At 42.5% G+C, this 21,100-nt stretch overlaps 1 protein-coding gene across 2 annotated transcripts in view; it reads left to right on the top strand.

Annotated features, from left to right (window-relative positions):
- The window catches only part of KLHL26 (kelch like family member 26), a 53,297-nt gene extending 34,936 nt beyond the window's left edge, over positions 1-18,361 (top strand). For both annotated transcript variants that reach the window (XM_078668293.1, XM_078668292.1), the window contains exon 3: positions 14,163-18,361. In XM_078668293.1, the coding sequence (XP_078524419.1) occupies positions 14,163-15,744 (1,582 nt within the window). In that variant the 3' untranslated portion in view covers positions 15,745-18,361. The remainder of the gene's footprint in view (positions 1-14,162) is intronic.
- Positions 18,362-21,100: the final 2,739 nt, after the last annotated feature.

Below are 21,100 nucleotides of genomic sequence, written 5' to 3'. Positions count from 1 at the left end.
TCATTCGGCTTCTTGCCGATTTCCTGCCTATTCTAAGTGCCACTTGTTAGCCAGGCTTATTTTTTTTACCAATGCTACTAAGCTGAATATTTATTTTGAATAAGAATTGCCCACTTGGGTTTTTATCATCATATGATAATATCTTACCAGATCTCCATCATCAGTTGGTATCGTGGGCATCAGAATTTGTATTTAAAATGATGTGAACCAACTTCAATCAGTCTTTGGAACATTGGAGAAATAACATGTATCTAAAGTCGTCTGCTTGGCTTGTTCCGGCCTACACACTATCTGTATTATTTTTTCCAATAATGAAACGGCGACTTGCAAAATTGTTAAGCTTTAAATTGGAAGGTTTGATGGGATAATATAAGAGATTTAGGCTTGACTTTCTTGGAAAATTGTCGGGATCTGATCCCCCAAGGTGAAATTGAAAATAATAGGATAATGAAGTGTGCTAACCTCTGAGGTCTTTGGGGCACTAAAGAGAATTCAATTTTGAATGTTTATAAATTCCCCTCTGAAAATATGTGTTGAACACCTACTTACTTTTGAAACACTCTGAGGCAAACGTGTATAATCCTGGACTGTAACTTGGGCTCAAATTCCACCAAAGGATTTTCACCAGCATGGCTCTGGGTGGGGGAAGGGGAGGCTGTGTTTGGGGGAGGAAGGTACAGATTTAATTTTATGCACCTTATTGTGCAATCATGTAAAAGTTTTGTTTTATTTCCTATGCTGAGATCCCAAACTTGGAATCGGAAAAAAATGTGCCTACCTGATCAATACAGAACTTCATGCAACTGGTAATAACCAGGTGCACAATTTGCCCCCAAACTGCCTCTCTCTCCTGTATTTTTTATAATTTGTCTGTCATTCCATTACTCCTGGCTACTACATTTACTGTTTCGGACTGTGCAGCATTTGGGCAGTGCATACTTTCTAGACTACTTGTGTCTTGCACTTGTGTGTTTAATCTGTTAAGAAGGTCTGACTTGGCTCGTCTTTTGTGAGAGAGTCATAAATGCGCCTCATGGTTTGAGCTATAAGCATCAGCTTTTTCTGCAAGTTTGAAGATTTGTGAGCACATCCTAACCCCGCTCCCCACCATTTCCACATAGGTTAGTGACCAGAAAGTGCGTAATCTTTCAATGAAGGTTTTTGTTAAAAAGGTATTTTTACGCCAATAATTTCCCCCCCACCATTATATGGGCTTGGTTTTACCTTCCTTGTTGTTTTCATAGCTTTCCCAGATGTCTTTCAGATGATATATTTGTGTTTAATTGCCTTAACATTGATAAGAACATTCTCTAACGTAGAAGTGAGTATTTGAAGATACCTTTCTTGCTCCTTGTACATTGTTGATCCAGGAATAAAAACTCTTGACTAAAAGGCAGGAGAGGGAGAGCAGGTTAATTTAAATTTGATATTTTTTTTAATATAGCATGTTACAACACATGCTATTACATCGCATACTTTTACAATGCAGTCGTTTCAACAACCGCATTGTTAGTACGCAATACCTTTACATCGCAAGTCATTACATCGACTTGCTGGACATAGGAATAGTATTATTTACTATTCCTACTCCAGTTTGCGCAACAGCAGGGAAGGTGTTGGTTTTCATATCCAATACCTTCGCGCCCCCTACAGCAAGTCATTGTAATGACTTGCGATGTAAAGGTATTGCGTAGTAACAACGCGGTTGTTGTAACTACCACATTGTGATAGCATTGCGTTGTTGTAAACGCTGTTTCCCATTGTTTAATTTCGATCACACTAGTGGGAAAAAAGTACAGGAAAAAAAATTCCAGTACAAATCACAAGAGATAAGATACTTTTCATACTACTCGTTTTGTTCCACCAGTAAATTCTGTATCTAGTAATAATTATTCAGGTCTCTCCATAGGTACAATAATCAGCCCCTTTTGCAATACATAATACTACCTGTCTACTTACCTAGCTAGAGTTGTGTTTGCACATATGTGCCTGATGATGCTAAGTATCTGCAAAGGGGACTCTTTCTCTATTTCCTCACTTGTACACTTATACTTAAGCACAGCAGCTTGTTCGCTGTAAAACATTTGAAGAACCCTCTCTACACCAGGCATAACACCTAAGACTGGCCACATAGGTCACACATCAAATCTAATAGGACTTAATTAGAAAAATGCCTGTTTTTCCCATTCCTAGAAAATAGACACTGAATCGGGTCCATTAAATTTAAATAGGTCTGCAAATTTGGAGAGGGTGTAGTCTTTGTGGACCTGCATTGGCATCTTTTACCCAAAACCTTTTGTTTGTAAAGCTTTTATTCGACATTTATGCCATAAAGCCAACACATAGAATACATTTATAAACATAATAATTATTAAAACAAAGAATATCACTTGTTACAAAATTCAGTATGTACATATTGTATTATACAATTATTTGCAGTTTGCATTGGGATTCATTAATTTAACATCATTCAAAAAAGGGGATTGTTCCAGTTTGTAATTAATTTTCAAGACCTGATCATAAAAAAGAACGGCTATTTACATCATTTAAATAATTAAAAAATGCCAGAAGTAAAAAAATGCTAAAATTCATATTTTTAGTCCATATTTTTTCCTAATAAAGCAGATACTATGGAGGTACCGACTGACCCCAAAGGTTATCAACCGAACAGACGAAGATCTAAGTAATCTTTCAGCCTCTTTGTAAGAACGTGTACCCAAATTTCTACAAAGAGGTTTGATCCATTTCCTACGTTGTGGTTCATATAATGGGCAGAAGAATAGAATATGTGCCTCGTCTTCATTTTGTTTCAATTCACACAGTTTACAGTATGCATCTTCCCCACTGGAGTAACTGTTTCCCCACCGACAAGTATTAGCATTTATTTGAAGAACCCCATATCTATATTGGAGATAGATAGTTTTAGCCAAAGGTGGTTCAACTTCGTCCATGAATTGTTCAAATATAGGGGTATCTTTAAACTGCAAAAATGTAAGTGTTAATGAACCTGTGGTACGCTCATAAATGTTAGTATTTATATAGTACCAGTAGGCAGTTTTTACCTGGGCTTTACAGTTTGTTTCCAAAATGGTTGGATTTTTCCAGAAGTGCGATAAACCTATTTTTGTGAGCCATGAGGAGATATGTCTCAGCCACTTGATCGAGTTAAAAGTGTCCAGTTCCATAATCTCAATTAATCCGGCTCTATAGTCTGCAAGTTCCGGGGTAGACCATAATCTTACCCAGTAAAGCAAGGGCCTCAACCAACACAAATAGTCTGTACGTTTTAAGTTAATATCTAGGAAAACAGGGATTAAAGGTGTTCTTGCTGGCAGTCTCAGTAGACGTCTACAGAACATGTTCTCGTCGATTTCGAATGTTCTGTTTGAGTAGGAACCCCAAATCTCGGCGCCGTATATTGCAGCGGTTTGGGCTTTAGCTCTGAACACTTCAATCGCCGGGGTTATGGCTTTTGAAGTGCTCCCTCCATGAATTTTTAGGATAGGGAGAGAGTTATGCTTAAGTGTTAACCTACTTTTTTCAAGTTGTTTTGTCCAAGCCAGTTTGCTGTCAAGCCTGATACCCAGATAATCAAAGAACTCCACATATTCTAGTTTAGTGTTGTTGAGGGCCAAATTTTTCTTAAAGGTTTTCGGGGGATTAATGGCCATATACTTAGTTTTTGATGTATTAATTTCTAGCCCTTTTGATTCACAGTAACTATTGAATTGATTTACTAAATTTTGTAAGCCTTTTGGTGTTTGAGATATTAGAATTGTATCATCCGCAAATAGCAGCGCTGTAATTGCCTCATTACAAAGTTTTGGTGAATCATGATTGCATTGCGCCAGATAGGTGGGGATGTCATTTACAAATAGTGAAAAAAGAGTCGGGGCCAGCACGCAACCTTGCCGTACCCCCCTCTGGACTGGTATAGCTTGTGTAAGTTCACCATTTCTCCCCCATCTTACTTTTGCAAAGTTATCAGTATGAAGCTTTATAAGATTAAACAACAGTGCATCCGGGACGCCCATATTTTTTAGAGTATCCCATAAGAGTGAACGAGGGACAAGATCAAACGCAGCACGTAGATCCATGAACGCTACGTATAGGCTACACTTCTTTATATGAATGTATTTCCAACTAATGCACATAAATCTAAGTACCTGATCCACAGTACTCGTCCTATTTCTAAATCCTGCTTGAAATTTTGAAAGAATTTTAAATTCCTCAACCCAATATAAAAGTCGATTTAAAATATGTCTGGCAAAATTTTTTTGTAAAATATCTATTAAACTTATAGGTCTGTAATTACCTGGATTATAGCGATCTCCTTTTTTATAGATAGTGACTATTTCCGCCCCCTTCCATGATTCGGGGATCGGAGTCCCAAACATAATGGAATTACATAGAAAATTTATATAGGGGCACCATATTTCAATGTTATGTGAGAATAAATCCCCAGGTAGTTTATCAGGGCCTGGTGCCTTGTGGCCTTAACTGCCTTAATAGCACACAGCGATTCTTCCATACTAAATTTTATTAAATCAGTACAAGGGGGAACAGATCCAATATGATTAGCATCTGGGGGTACCCCTGGCAGGTCGTATAATTTTAGAAAGTGATCATACCAGATTTTTTCGTCAAGGAAAAAGTCTCTGTTGGAGCTACCCGATTTATTATTTTTGGATATCAAGCTCCAAAAGGTGAATTGATCATGCATCTTGGCGGCAATTAAGAGGTCTTCCCAGACTGAGTCCTCCCATTCTTTTTTTGCCCTAGAGAGGAGGTTTTTATATATATTCCTACACTCTCTTACTCTCATCTGGTCCTTAGATTTTACGGCTTTGATTAAATTGCCTTTGGCTAGACGACACTGTTTGTTATACCACGGTGTCTCTAGTTCCAGTTGTCTTCGTGAATTGCATTTGGTATTATTGCACGTTTTACTCAGGAGGGGAATTAATGACTCCACTAGATGGTAATGCATTTTAAGGACTTCCTGGGATCCCAAGGTCAGATGATCGTATAACGGGATAATATCCGAAAAAGTATTATAAATACCCACAAATACATCTTGTTTTGTCAAGATGTGTGACCATTTTATTGCTCGCCTATTATTGGAGACCTCAACCTCACCCACCTCCATATTTGATTCCGTACCTCCATTAGTTTTTATGAACGATTGGGGGAGTAGCCCTAATTGGAGGGGAAAGTGGTCACTTTCCGGTCTATTCACTATAGTGAAGTCCAACAACAGATGCCACAAGTTGGTAGTAATCAATACAAAATCAATCATTGATTTTGCTGCACCCTTACTATATGTATAGTTTGCTGGCTTATCCGGGTCTAGTCTACCGTTGCATGCCCTAAGGTCAAAGGATACCGTTAGTTCGTAGATCTGCATCACTGCCGCTGAGTTTTTTATGGGTTTTACGCTATCTAGGGGAGGTATATTAAGAACCCTGTCTTCATTTTCAAATACATTTTCAAGCCCCAACACGGGCTCGAATTGACAATTAAAGTCCCCACCTATAATTATTTTTGAGTTTGGCTCTAGTTTACTCAGGTACGAACTTAATTGTTCCACAACCATTGATTCCTTTTTTTGAGGGTTAGGTCTGTTATAGATATTTAACAAGTAAATAACCCCCTGGTCCTTCGTGGAAATCTTTATCCCGAGTATATCTTTGGAAACAATATTCAGTGGTGAGACCTCCACATTCAAGCATATTTTTAACCATATTAACAAACCCCCTGAAGGTCTACCTCTTACCGAAGCAGTCGCTCCACAATGGAATGATTTATATCCAAGTCTATGCACCATATTAATAGCCCACGTTTCTTGAAGGAGCATGATATCATGCTCCTCCATGAAAGAGCTCCACATTCCATCACACAAATTTCTTGATAACCCCGCAATGTTCCATGACAAAATTTTCAAATCACATTTTGGGGTATTCTGTACTAAATTGTTTGGGCAGGCACTACATATACCCTGTATGCTAGGTGTTTCCCTCTCGTTGGGGTCATCAGGTAACCTACTATTACAGACCAAACCTTGCTGCTCAGTATATTCTAGTGAGGTCCTGTTTTGTTTTTGTGCAATAAGAACATTTGCTATATCTTTCCCTAGGTGGTCTTTAAAAAGGCTAACAGTCCTAGATCCTGCCTGTAAAATATCAATTTGTTCAGGATTATCAATTTTCTCAGATACAGGGGGCAATAGCAATGGGCACAATTTTACACAGTGGTTCTCTAAACAATTACTACACATGGGAAAAGATGATACACAATTTCCATAATGGCCACTTTTTCCTATTCCTGTTTGTCAATTACCCCACCATGACCAGTTTTTGTCCACATCCCTATTTTCCACATTTACAGGATACATTCTATCAACTGGGGTCTGAGGGTCAAAAAATGAGTGTCTTGGGTTTGTCGAGCCAGGTCGGGGAAAATCTCTATTGGCTTGTGGCTGTTGCATAGGATAGAAATAGCTAAGGTCACAAGTTCCAATTCCCTGGTTGCTTATCCGTTGATTTTGGCCATACACAAGGTGTGCCACGGATGGCTCTTTAAAATTGACCAAAATACAATCTCCAGCTATGTCTTTCGGTCTGTTTCCCAACCAACTCACTCTACAGACTTGAATGACCTGGCAGTTAACAGAGTGTGGCAAAGGTCTATTCTCTCTCAACCAGTACAAGGTCTTATTTTTCAATTCATCGTATGATTCCCTTTTGTTGATTTTCAGGGGAGGGACACCGGTGAGTACTACCACATATGGTTGGCAACCCGGTGGAAGGTGAGCATTTGGAATCTTTTTCGGCACTGGTCTATCTCTGATTTGGCCATTAGCTTGAGTATTAGTAGCTGAACCACCTTTGTTAGTACAAGTTTTAGATCCTAGAACATCAACTGAGTTTTTCGATGCAGGAGTTTTGGAGATGGTAGTCACCTGTTTTGATTTGCGTGGCGCCGGTTTTGGTGGGGCAACCAGTTGAATTCCTCCAGCATTTGGCTGAGAGTTGGAAATCTCAGCTTGACGTCCCATTGAGACAGTGTTGAAATTATTCAGACCTGACTCTTTATCTCTGCTAGGAAGACCAATTTGTTGCGTTGGGTTTGGGACTGAAGATCTTGGTTCCCCCCTGGTAGAATCTGCCCCAATCTTAGAGTGTAACTTTACCAAGGTCTTTAGTGAGTAAAAGTTATCCAATGAGGATTGCTCAAATTTGTCCAAGCGAACCGATAGCCCTTTTAGACTTTCAGTTAATGGCATCAACAAGGAGGTTATGAGCAGTTGTATCTGGTCAAGTGAAGGTATCACGACTGGTGCGACTTTAGGGGAGTTTGTTACTTCTATATCCGACACTAATGGTTGTTGGTCGCTTGTGTCCGGCCCACTACTCGACATTTCTGGCTCTGTAGATTTATAACACGCACCCCTGACCATATAATTTCTACGTATCCTCTTGAGAGTTTTTAATCTGTAGGCTTTTCGCGGGGTAACCAATCTCTTTCTTTTTACTGCGGCTCTATTTGTTTTACAAATTGGAGATGTTATAACGGTTTGCTCTGTAGGTGTATCATGTACCTGGATTATGGGGAGGGCCACAGGATCAACTGCTATAGTAGCAGAGCTATTTCTTATGGCAGAGTTACCACCCTTTCCGTTTGTAGATATCTGCTCGGGAACAATGTCAAAAAGGCCATTTTCTTGTCTTGGGTCAATAGCACAGGGTTGCACATGGCTAATATTGGTGCAGATTAAAGGTTCTACTGGAATAATGTTACTTGGTGATTTTGCCTGTGCTAGAATTCCCAGCGAGGAGCGTTTGTGTTCCATATAATCACGTGATAGTCTACGTTCAGCTAGGATAATTTCTTTTTCCACAACTGAGACAGCACGGGTAATAAAGTTATCCATGGTGCATATGTTGGAGTTCACCCCGCGTTTAGAGCTTCTGCCCGAACGGGTAGACATTGGGGAGTACGTAGACATATAAAATAGTAAGCCGAATTTGTAGTCTTATGAGGAGCACACAGAAGACAGTGGAAATACCTGAGATGTTAGAGGGGTGACCCGTCCAGGCCCCTGCTGGCCCCGGACGGCCACAGACGGCCCGCCCTTTGCCCGGGCTTCGCCCGGCGTCCCGCCTGCGTCCCGCAGAGCGTGCTCTCTCCTGATGTTATAGGGAGGGCGGCGGGGGCGGGGCACGCAGGGGGGCGCTGACCGGATGTCACGTGGTCAAGCAGGGACTCCTGGGATAGTGAGTCCCTGCCGCGCTACCCCTGCAGCCTCCGCGGATGTTAACCCAGCTCACGGCTCTTCCGGGAATCAGGCTCGAGAAGTCGGCGTTGGTGGGTCCTCCCACGAAGCGGCTCCCGCGAAGCGGGAGCGGCGAGCAGTGCTGGTGCAAACGGGACAGGTGAGCAGGCAAGCTCCCACGGCGTGTCCGAGTTCCAAAAAGGGTCACACTAAGTTAGGGCTTCCAGCTCCTTTTCACCGGTTTGCCGGCGGGGGCGGGGCACGCAGGGGGGCGCTGACCGGATGTCACGTGGTCAAGCAGGGACTCCTGGGATAGTGAGTCCCTGCCGCGCTACCCCTGCAGCCTCCGCGGATGTTAACCCAGCTCACGGCTCTTCCGGGAATCAGGCTCGAGAAGTCGGCGTTGGTGGGTCCTCCCACGAAGCGGCTCCCGCGAAGCGGGAGCGGCAAGCAGTGCTGGTGCAAACGGGACAGGTGAGCAGGCAAGCTCCCACGGCGTGTCCGAGTTCCAAAAAGGGTCACACCCAAAACCTTTTAGAATTGTAGGTTTGCTCGTTAGATATTGAATGTGCAAAGAAAAGAGAATTTGTATGACAGCTTTTTTAGGTCGAGCCTGTCCCATTACGCAGGAATGGATAGGATCGAATTCATGTCGGCAAAATCCTCTTCAAACTAAGGGGTTTCAGCCCGGCGTTTTCTTGCAGTTCACGTGAACATGCACGAGCATTCACGGCAAGGGCTTCTCCTCCCCTAGCAGCACTCCTCCCACACCAGCAACTCCCCCTCCCACACCAGCACCTCCCCTCTCTCTCCCCGCAAACACAGCCTTGCCGTAGCAGCACTCCTCCCACACCAGCACCTCCCCCCTCCCACACCAGCACCTCCCCTCTCTCTCCCCGCAAACACAGCCTTCCTTTCATTTCCCCTCCCCCTCCCCAGCCAGCTTCCCCCAGGCCGTGTTCCCTCAGATATGCTATTGCATATCGTTTGCTACCTCTTGTATTTTGTTGCTCTTGATACTTGCACAACTGTCACTATTGTCTCATGTAACGTAACGTTTGCTTTTGTAACATGCTCACTTGTAATTTTGGCTTCATGTATCTAAAAACGCCTCCCTCGCGCTCCTTTCTCCCTCTCTCCCGCTGCCTAGTCCTCCCACCCCCTCCCTCTCCAGCGCGCGCTCCACTCGCATCTGCCTGCTGCTCCCCCGCCCACCCCCCCACTCCCCCAACCAGCAATGCCGAGAAGCTTGTTTCCTCTAAGAACATATCGTTTGCTACCTCTTGTATTTTGTTTGCTCTTGATACTTGCACAACTGTCACTATTGTCTCATGTAACGTAACGTTTGCTTTTGTAACATGCTCACTTGTAATTTTTGCTTCATGTATCACTACTGTTGTCCGCACTATATAACAAGCATTGGCATAGCCAATAGGTCTCGCTTGTGGGACCTTATAAGTATTTAGTTTTGCAGCACAATATCCGAGTTGCATAATCGGATATTGTGCTGCAAAAGTAAATACTTATAAGGTCCCACAAGCGAGACCTATTGGCTATGCCAATGCTTGTTTTATTTAGCTAAGTAACAGCCAGATTCATCATTGTCCCGTTTTGCGAGTCCTTAATAGCGATTATTAAGGAATCGCTATTAAGGACTTGCAAAACGGGATTCATGTAGAAATTGCAAAAGAAAATGCGATTCCTACATCTTCCTTATTTGCGATTAGCAAATTGCTAATCGCAAATAAGGAATGACTCCCCATGTTGCTAATCGCAAATAAGGAAGATGTAGGAATCGCAATTTTTTTTGCAATTTCTCCATGAATCCCGTTTTGCAAGTCCTTAAAGGCCCATAGGAATGAATGGGGAGTTATTCCTTATTTGCGATTAGCAATTTGCTAATCGCAAATAAGGATGCGATTTCAAGGGTGCCAGGGGTGTCCAAAGGACACCCTGTAACACCCCTGAAATGTAAATGTAGACTGATGTTGCGCACACACATGTCCGAAGGACATGTGTGTGTGTGTAACATACAACGTAGAAAAATGCACTTACGTGCATTTTTCTAATTTTTCGCTATTTACCACGAAGTCAGACTTTGCGGTAAATAGCGGCCAAAAATTGCGAATTCGCAATTTAAAAATGGTTAATGAATTGCATTTAAGGAATCTCAAATAGAGATTCCTTAAATGCAATTCCTCGCGATTTTGCTATTAGCGATTCTTGCATTTGGGATGATGAATCCCAAATGCAAAAATTGCGCTCGCAAAGGGCCAGATTCTCAGAATCTGGCCCTTTGCGAGCGCAATTTGCAATGATGAATCTGGCTGTAAGTATCTTCTTGGTACTTTACGTCATATAAGCTACCATAATTTGTAGATCTGCGTTTTGACGGATCCACTGTCAAAATTACCTATTGTCAGCGATCTACACAGAGAGGGCATTGGGTCTGCCCTTTTAAACCATTGGCTTTCTTCCACCAGCCTCTTTCATCCATTGGCTTGAGACTTTTGTCAGTAACATCTTGGCTCACCCCAGTGGAGTATTCATTTTGCACCCAATGCTATTGACTTTTTGGGTGTATCCGTATGCTTCCACTTCAGTGTTGTTTTGAAATGCATGGGGAGGCTACTTTTTTCCCTAGAGTTTTATATAGTGCAAACTTGACCCGACGGTATCAAGTATCAGAGCGCTTTACATGAGCGCCAGTCGCGTTACATAAGGACGCATTCATTTTTGTTAGGCACGAGGAGATTAAGTGACTTGCCCAGAATCACAGGATGTTGAGCATTGTTGCTGAAGACTCAAACCTGGTTCCCCAGATTTAAGGTTGACTGCCCTAGCCGTTAGGCCACATCCGCTCCCCACTTTACCAATTGAGCCCTCTGTCTGCTCCTTCTGGCTCCCTCCCATGTAAGTCTCTCTGATATGCCAACAAAGCTTATGGTTAATGCAGTAACTCCAGACCTATGCACTTTGCCAGTGCTCGTTATTCTACCCACTGTTGTCATTCAGATCTCCAAAGGTAAAAAATAATTGGCACCACTCGCCCCCTCATCAGATTCCTCCCACAGTATCAAAAAGATCATCCAATTAACCTTTTGATTTTTTATTCATCTTATCAGGAGTGCTGTAAAGGGCAGGTTAAGCTTTGGTTGTTCCAGTCTGAGCTGTTATGGAAATAAATGTATTTTGTAAAAAAAAAATGTGTTTGCAACAGGGAAAACAGTTCACACCATCTGAAGTAGGCATATCTTGGAGACATTTATATTATGCTCAGTGTTAAAACGACATTGACCGCTAACGCAATTCGCCTTTTCATAATTTGAGCGCACAAGGAATCCGTAAAAGTATTTAATATGTTACTGGAAAACCCCATCCCATTTTTAAGAACCTAGGTTTTCTAAAAATGGTGAAATATTAAAAAACAAACTGTTCCTACATGTGTTAAATTAATGATTGTGCCTGGCTGTGCGAGACGCGGCATGTTATCAGTGTAGTTGAGAATCTGAAAGTCTAATGATGTGATTTGTATTCATAACACTAACCTTTTTCCTGTGTTTGTTCGCTGTTAACAGCGTGATCTCCAAGTCATTTTCTGGTATAATTTTCATTTAGTTAAATAGGGCTAAGGGACACTGATAGAACACACACCCACACAATGAATGCCTCATTTGTGTCGAATGTAGCAAAATATCGAGACCAATAGGAATTCTTTGCTACTTTAACCCTTTAATGCTTGCACAAATGCCGATTCATTTGGCTTATCTAATGTTTCATCATTTAAGGCTTACTACCATGCAGATATTGAAATCCTCTAGTTAAGGCATTCATTGCAAAGGCATGAGAATGAGTGTTTCTCACAATAATTAATCATTGCTATAAACGGTGTAAAAACGGAAAAATATTTTGACATGTTTTTAAACAATTAATATATTTATGTCTGCCTTGAGACAGCTATGGTGGGTTGTCAAGTTTGTGAGGAAGGAAATAAATCCTGCAAAGAGGGGCTTTGGGTCAGCCCTCTCTAGCCATGGGTTGCATTGGAATAGTCCACTTCACCCACTGCTTGATGAAAGTGTTTTGACGTTTTATTAAATAATCATAAAACTGTTTATCTGCTTTGTTTCTGTCATTAATACCGTCAATGACTGGACCAGTGGTTGAACATCAAATAAACCAACTAATAATTTGGGGTACTTAGGTGCGGACGCCAGACACTTTGTTCGAAAATTAATAACCTGGGTATAACAAAAAACATAATTTAAAGTGAGGGTGAGTCATGCAGTTACCCACAAAACAAATGTCCTAAAAAGTAATAGAGAGACATGAAAAAAGGAATATTGAAGAATAGGGAACAAGATGATAAAATTGCATATAGAAATCCTCTTTTTCTGACTGGCGCAGTAGCGAATAATAAGCCGTCATCCTTTGAATGCTAAGAAGATTCTGAATAAGTCATAGTGGGGGGGGGGTTGGGTTTCTTGTTTCCTTTTAGTCGTTCAGTGGGAAAACCAAGGCCCAAGTTGACAACATGTTGTGCCGCTCTGCTCTTGCACAGATTGTGGAAAATGCACCTATTGCAAGGGTATGAATTCACAATATAAATCTGTGCATGTACAAGGCATTTCAGCACAAGACCCACCTTTTGGAACCGGTCGAAGTACGTGGTGGGTGTAAATTTCCACGCATCTGTCATTTGTGCTGCATCGGAAATATACCTCCCACGTAGCGTTGCTTTCAAATACCTTCATTTTGGAGTCCATTTTCTAGTATTTCAGAAGGACAAAAGAATGCATATTTCATCAAATCCCTTCTGATACAGGGGATTTGGCACAGGCTGTGTTGCCAGGTGTATCTATCTTAATATGCGTAACATCCACAGCAGGAATGCTCAGCATAGGTTCCGGAGAGTTGGTGCCAGATCAGATATTCAGGATAACATCTGGCTTTGGAAATAATTTCCATTTCGAATTATTGGATGTATAATGATCTAATTTTTGACATTCTGGAAATCTGGCAGGGCACTTGCCCTCCGAGTTCTACACTGTACATACCTGTTCCACCGCGTGGTCATCCCCCGGCATGTTAAAAAATTCATTTTTGCATTTTAGTTGAGGTCAAACACCACAAGACAATGGGACGGAGGACTCACCCTAGATAAGGCAGGTCGCTGCTGCTGCTTATGGGGGAGTCATCTCGACATCTAATTGGAGCAGATGGCAGATCTGGGGGAGTTGCTTCTCGTAACATGTCTGCCATACTCCTCATCTTGTGGGTGTGCTGCTGAAGGGGCTGGTAGTCAATCTTAAATGGGGGCTGAGGATTACAGGAGTTTTGAAAACCCCTTGTCAAAGCATTTCCATATAAACACTTTTTACTTTATTTATGAGCTATCCACTTTCACGCATTTAAATGCTCACGGTGACGGAGCAGGGAATTTCATCAAACTCTTCAAAGAAGATACTATGTGCTATTAACTTGAAATGCTTTGCATTGGGAGAGGAGTTGACCTAACGACTAGGGCGGTCAACCTCGAATCTGGGGAGCTGGGTTCGAGACTCTGCAATGGCGCTGAACATCCTGTGATTCTGGGCAAATCACTTAATCTCCCCTGCCAAACAAAAATGAATGTGTTCTCATGTAATGCAACTGGTGCTATGTAAAGTGCTCTGATACCCGAATCGGGTCAACTTCGCGCTATATAAAAAATAAAACAAATAAGACAATAAAGTTTTTTCAGTTTTAAATCAATTGACTTCTGAGTACATTTATTCAAAATAGAAAGATGTCATTTGAAATGTAAGTGGTGTAGTGTTGGTCTTATAATCTAGCTATGGAATAGGTTAATGATATCGCTTAACATGTGGCTGTTTCTTTCTTTCAGGGCAATGTTTACCGGCGGAATGAGAGAGTGCACCCAAGATGTGATTGAACTGAAAGGTGTGTCTGCCAAGGGACTCAAGCACATTATTGACTTTGCCTACAGTTCAGAAGTGACCCTCAACTTGGACTGCATTCAGGATGTCTTGGGCGCTGCCGTATTCCTCCAGATGGTACCAATTGTGGAACTCTGTGAAGAGTTCCTGAAGTCTGCTATGAGTGTTGAAACCTGTCTTAATATTGGGCAGATGGCGACGACGTTTAGCCTCGCCTCTTTAAAGGAGTCTGTGGATGCCTTCACATTTAGGCATTTTCTTCAAATTTCTGAGGAAGAGGACTTTCTTCATCTGCCTTTGGAGAGACTGGTCTTCTTCTTGCAAAGTAACAAGTTAAAAAACTGCAGTGAAATTGATCTTTTCCGCGCTGCTATCCGTTGGTTACAGTATGATCAGTCCCGTCGTGCCAGTGCCAGTCAAGTACTTTGCCACGTCCGATTTCCTTTAATGAAATCCTCGGAGTTGGTGGACAATGTTCAGACTGTCGACATCATGGTAGAAGATGTCTTGTGTAGACAATATCTCCTCGAAGCATTCAATTACCAAATCTTGCCTTTTCGCCAGCATGAGATGCAGTCCCCTCGGACCACCATTCGGTCAGATGTTTTGTCTCTGATAACGTTTGGCGGGACCCCTTATACGGATAATGACCGCACTGTGAGCAGCAAGGTGTACTACCTTCCCGAAATCAGTGCCCGACAGTTCAAGGAATTGACAGAAATGGAAATGGGCAACAGCCATGCATGTGTTGCAGAACTAGACAACTTTGTTTATGTTGTGGGTGGCCAGCACTTGCAGTATCGCAGTGGAGAAGGAGCTGTTGACGTCTGCTTTCGCTACGACCCACACTTAAATCAATGGCTGCGCATTCAAGCCATGCAGGAGCGGCGGATACAGTTCCAGCTCAATGTCTTGAATGGAATGTTGTATGCAACTGGAGGCAGAAACAGAGCGGGTAGCCTTGCATCTGTCGAGCGATACTGTCCCAAAAGGAACGAATGGACCTACATATGCCCTCTAAAACGCAGGACGTGGGGGCACGCGGGTGCAACTGCTGGGGGCAAGCTGTATATATCTGGGGGCTATGGCATATCCGTGGAAGACAAAAAGGCTTTGCATTGTTATGAGCCAACGCTTGACCAGTGGGAGTCAAAAGCACCAATGAATGAACCCCGAGTACTTCATGCCATGGTTTGTGCAAACAGTAGAATTTATGCACTTGGAGGCCGCATGGACCACGTCGACCGGTGTTTTGATGTTTTGGCTGTGGAATATTATGTGCCTGAGACCGACATATGGACAACTGTGAGCCCGATGAGGGCTGGACAATCGGAGGCGGGCTGCTGCCGGCTAGAAAAAAAGATCTACATTGTGGGTGGGTACAACTGGCACTTGAACAATGTCACCAGTATCGTGCAGGTCTACAATACGGAGAGCGACGAGTGGGAGCGGGACCTGCATTTTCCTGAATCCTTTGCTGGAACAGCATGTGCTCCTGTGATCCTACCACAGACCACCACACAGAGATAACCGACCTGCTGCTTACAGCCACTTGCAGTGCACCTTACCTTTTGTGGTGTTACCAAAGTTGTAATGCTGACCATAGGAGACGATGCACAATAAACAAGAAGTAAATATTTTGGTATACCACTGTGGCACTACGTTAGGGTGAAGATGGCGCAATAATCTGTTTCAGCAGACCTCAACATTTACCTAAATATACACTCTGAGTGTATATAAAGCATTTTGAAGTTAATCCTAATTAACATGAAGCACAGTTTTGCTTATACTTTGATAAGCATTTAGGAATTAATGGCACCATTGTTTATTAACTGCTGAACTCGTGTACTCTATCGTAACACATTTTATAACCTACAGACCTCAGATACAGAAAAAAATAAAAGAAAAACTGTAAACTTGCAGTACAAGTCAAGAAAGCCTTGCCTCAAATGCCATATTGATGGAATCAGTTTTGCATAAAAGTTTTTTTTTCTTACTCTTGAAATATTTTTGTGGGGATATAGTCAGGTGTGCAGCAGTGTGTTATTTTGTTTTTACCAGCTTTGAAAAAAATAGTTCATCAGCACAATTCTTGTTTGTTGGGTAGGTTGCCCCATTTGCTTCTGTACTTGTTATGGGCTGTGTTTATATTTAACCACCAAACACGGTCCAAATTAAGGCCTCTTAGGTTGCAGTGTCAGCATCTATTTCCTGCCTTGTATCAAATATTCTTGAATCTTGGCCAGGCCTGCCCAACATGGAGTTTCTGATCCATGTGGCATTTGTAGGACAACCACATTCTAACTAATGGTTTTTAATTTACTTTTTGTTGTAGGAAATTTGCACTTGCACAAAAGATGGAGTGTATGTCTTTTACCAGCCTAGGCTGCTGGTGCACAGTGTGCGCTCATGGTGGGGCGAGCGGGGTAATGTGCATGTCTTGCATATCCCTGTTATCACCAAGCAAGGCGGTGAGATCTGTGCCTGGTTCACAATCCATTCCGACTACTACTCCACTGCTTAGAATGCGTCTGTACGTATAAATGCTACTTCCATTTTTCTGTTTCATAAGCCTTGGCATCATTAGGCCTTTATTACGATGAAGTCGCTCGTGGGAGCCAGTGCATAGTCTAGTATTTGCGGTGCCAGTCTGAATGTATCTACCTGTGCTGCAAGCCATTCTCCTAAGCTGCACATCTGGCTTATGAATTGGGACCAGCCGGCTTTAAAAATACAGCTGTACATCTAAGAAGGGCATTTTGCATTTCTATTAAATTGGGCCATTGTAATTAAATGTATTTCATGTGATTATTTTCAAAACCTGGCTTGGGTCAGGTGTTTGTGAACCTATGATGAAACCCCTAATGGCAGGGTAGGCTTCTTCTGGGGTCCGAAAGTGTTGGCTATGCAGGCGTGGCATGCTGCATCTCCTTTTCCGAATCCTCTTTGGGCCCTTAAAGAAAAACAGAATAGCTGTTGGGGATGTCCAAAGAATAGGGAGTGATTGCAGTTGACTAAAATAATACTTTCCCTGAGTTACATATTAACTATAGTCTCTCTTGAAGTTTTCCAATTAAGTCTGCTGCCCTTTAGCTATCGTTTGGTGGGTTTTCCAGTTAGTATTTTCAACAGACCCTGTAAGAGCATTAAATCTAGACAGGGCTCACTCATTTTAACTAGGTCAGTACACCCCATGAATAAAATTGTTTCTATAGGGCAGTACTCAACCTATTTTAATTCACAACTCACACGACCACATACCCTCACTCACCATACGGCCGTCTCTGAAAAGATCTACGGCATAGAGCCCCTTCGCGGGAGCCCGTCGGGCATTGCAGCGCCGGCCCGACGAGGAGCATAGCCCAAATGACGACGCATGACATCCTTCGAGGTGTGTGAGGGCAATCCATAAGAGACCTGTTCACTCCTTGACCCTCTCCTCAGGAACTGCACATTTCTTTGATTTACGCATATATTCGGAGCGTAGTGCAGGACCTCATCAACATCTCCTGGCTCCTCTTTTGTTTAAAAAACAAAATCACAAAATGCGGACACCAGTTTTACAAAACAAAGCTTATTTACTTACAGCCAATTTACTGGACCACTTGAGTGTTCTGTGTGTTATTTCAGTGTAGTATTTGCTCCTGCTTTTTTGCCACAGTGTTCTCCAGGAGATCTATAGGAGAATTAGTTCCGTTCCAGATTTTCACGATAACCATTTACTATGTAAAAGGTCTCCATTTAGATGAATGTGATTTATTCTGCCTCCTGTGGTTATTTTGAAGATCTGGCATGGATCCAGCTTCCCGGACCTACCTTGGCATATATTGATCAAACAGGAATGCGTCCATTCTGAAAAGTGGTTGATTGGAGAGACATTGGACAAGAACCTTCCCCTTAGCTGTGCGAGTTCTTTGTATTTTCTTTGCTGTACCTTGATCTTGTTGTGACGTTGAGGAAGACACAGATGGTTGTTGTGACCCATTGACCATGAAATACCATTGATTCTACACACCAGGCAGTTATTATGCACATGCATTCCTGAATGTAACCGCGGAAGTGTTGGCCACTGGTTTTACTGAGTGGCCGTGCCCATCCGAGACTCTTGTTTCATTTACAACTGTGAAATACACTGAGCCTTCAAAAATGTATTGCCTTGTCATCTTTTTGGTGCCATTTAACGTGCATTTTTGCTGTGTATGTTTACAAATTGTTCCAGACACTGCAGAAATTGAACACGTAAAAAAAGAATTGACTGACCTATTGGTACAACATGATTTGTGTGTAGGAATGTAAGATGGTTTTCTGCAGCCAGAGCCATAAACCATGAAACCTGGAAGGGTCTATGCTTTGAGTACACCTACCTGTCGGAGAAAAGTATGGCTCCGGTTTCTGTCCTTCGGAATTGGAGCAGACAGGCTGTTACCTGGCATGTTGTTGACGACATCCAAGCCTTTCTGGGTCCGAAGGCCATACCATTGCATCTGGGAGACAGGTCGCAAACTCTGTCCAGGAATGGGCGTTCAGCCTCTTGTGTAGAATGAGAGGCGAAACTGATTCAGAGCCAATTTTCTCTCAGGCAGCACAAAGTACACTTTGCAAACGTTACTTTTCCAGTAAAGTTATCGAAAACCTGATTGCACCATGAATTAGGTTTTTGAAACTACATGGAAATCTGATGATTAATTATTCTGCCATTTTCCCATTTTGGGATATGAAGTAAAAACTTTATTGAGGTCTACGCATGGCAAATCTAGCATTGCCTGCACAGTGAAAAAAGATTTTGGGCCATTTTTGTCTTACCATTTCCAATATGTACTGTGCCACTTTTTTCCATTGGGAACCTCCCCTTTGGGCTTACAAATCGCACTTTGGAGGTGACATTCTTAACATATAAACATTGATTTTACCATGGCAAGGACACTTCTTCTCCCTGCCCTGCTCCTAAACTATACAATATAATATAGCACATTGCTGCTTCTTACACACATATTTCTTGTCATGTATGTGGGGGGTGTAAATACCCCCTACAGCTCTCGTGTGACATGTAACTTCCAGACGACTTGGGCAATTTCAGCATCAACTTACAGTGAGCTTGCTGGAAAGTTAAATACAGGATTTGGCTAAATCACTTTTAAAATACCACTTTTGGGACAGAGCACATATAGTGGCACTGAATAGTAGTGTCACACTGCAGAGTCGTAATACAGGCAAAAATAGGGGTTCGAAAAAGGTAAACATCAAGGAATCCCTTGCAGAAAAGACACCTTTGCCACACCTAGCTGAACTATTACTGTGCCATGCCGTTTGTTACGGTTGCACCTTGTTTTTTATTAGAACTTTGTATGGTGTAGAAGGAAGCTGGTCTGTTCGGCCATGGGCTGTGGCCACAGGGTAAAGGTGCGATCAAAATGCTTTTTTTTGTTGAGATGCCATAGAACCATGACACATGTTTCAAATTAATCAATTGGCTACTATTGTTAACCACCAAAATGATGGTTAACATTAGTAGCCAATTGATTAATTTGTAACAAAAATAATAATAAAATAAGTGCAGTGCTAAAGGTTTTGCGTGAGGGTAGCAAATGATGCTGCCGTATGCTGGCGTTGCCTAATACCAAGGCTGTCGATTGTTGATTCAACCTCGTGTCTTTTTCTTCCATCCCTTCCATTTCTTGTCTCTTTATTTCACTTTTGCAGGTTTGTTTTATTCTTGCTTTTCTCCCACTTTCTTGTCGCTTTCCTGTCTCTCTCTTACTCCTCCGGTCACCCTTTTCTGCCTTTCTCTCTCTTGCTCTCGGTCACTGTCTGATGATGAAAAATAAATCCTAGTCCCCAAAATTGATTGTCACTGCCCAGGAGCTGCAACCACCGGCATAAATTAAGCTCCAATCTTGCCTTCTCATGGATCTTAAGAAGTGTTGAATAATTCAATTTATTCCTGATGAGAATGTTTTACGTTTCTGCTTGGAGCAAGGCTGCCAAATGTAATTTTAACTTTGACCTAAGGTTATTAGAATTAAATTTGTATCCAGGAGGCTGACTTGCAGCTCTCTTAATACAAACATTAAAGCGACAAAGGGGAATCTATAGAGCCTGTAAAATAGAGCATTCATCAATGATGAGCACCTGAGTGAGGAGACTCCTAAGAAATGCAAGACTTCATCCAGATTTTAAGAATATCATATTTTGTTTCCTAGAAGTTACACCCCTCAAGGCCGGTGTAGAGGTTTCTTTATAGTGGTAAAAATGTATCCTTCAAAGAGGATTAAAATAAGGAAATTGGCGTATATTTTATCTCTCCTATTTTTACCTTCAGCTCTGCTTTGGTACCAGTAAAATAGTTACAAATAGTTTATCCTTGAATCCAGTAGTGGCCAGCGTTAGGGCAAAGTGGCGGGGTGGGGGTAAGAGCTGGGGTGGGTGGGCGTGGACCGAGAAAGAAAGAAAAAAAAAGAACTTGCCCGCAGCGTCGCCGTGTCGTCGGTCTTCTGCTTCTCTTGTGGCTCCACTGCAGGCAGAGGCTCCCAGCCTCCCCTGCGGCCAATCCTGAAGCTGCTCTCATGCATGAGAGCAGCTTCGGGATTGGCCTGAGCGCGCACAATTTGCGCTCTCAGGGAGACAGGGTGCCTCTGCCTTCTGTCTCCAACCCGACAAAGCAGCTCGGGTTGGGGACAGCTCAGTGCGCATGTGGGTGTAGCTGGCCTGAGGTAGCTGGCCAAACCCACATGCGCACTGATAGCAGTGCCCAACACTCCCCCTTGTCACTGCCCCTCGACGGCCCCACCCCAAGGATGCGGCACTTAGAAGTTGAAAAAGAAACTGATAATAAACGGGTTTTATTTTTCAACTTTTAAAGCTGAAAGCTCCCGCTGCTTATTAGTTG

This window comes from Lissotriton helveticus, chromosome 12 (assembly GCF_964261635.1).
Source record: "Lissotriton helveticus chromosome 12, aLisHel1.1, whole genome shotgun sequence".
NCBI lineage: Eukaryota > Metazoa > Chordata > Amphibia > Caudata > Salamandridae > Lissotriton > Lissotriton helveticus.
The sequence above is the reverse complement of the archived record's forward strand: the minus strand, read 5'-3'. Positions and strand labels throughout refer to the sequence as shown.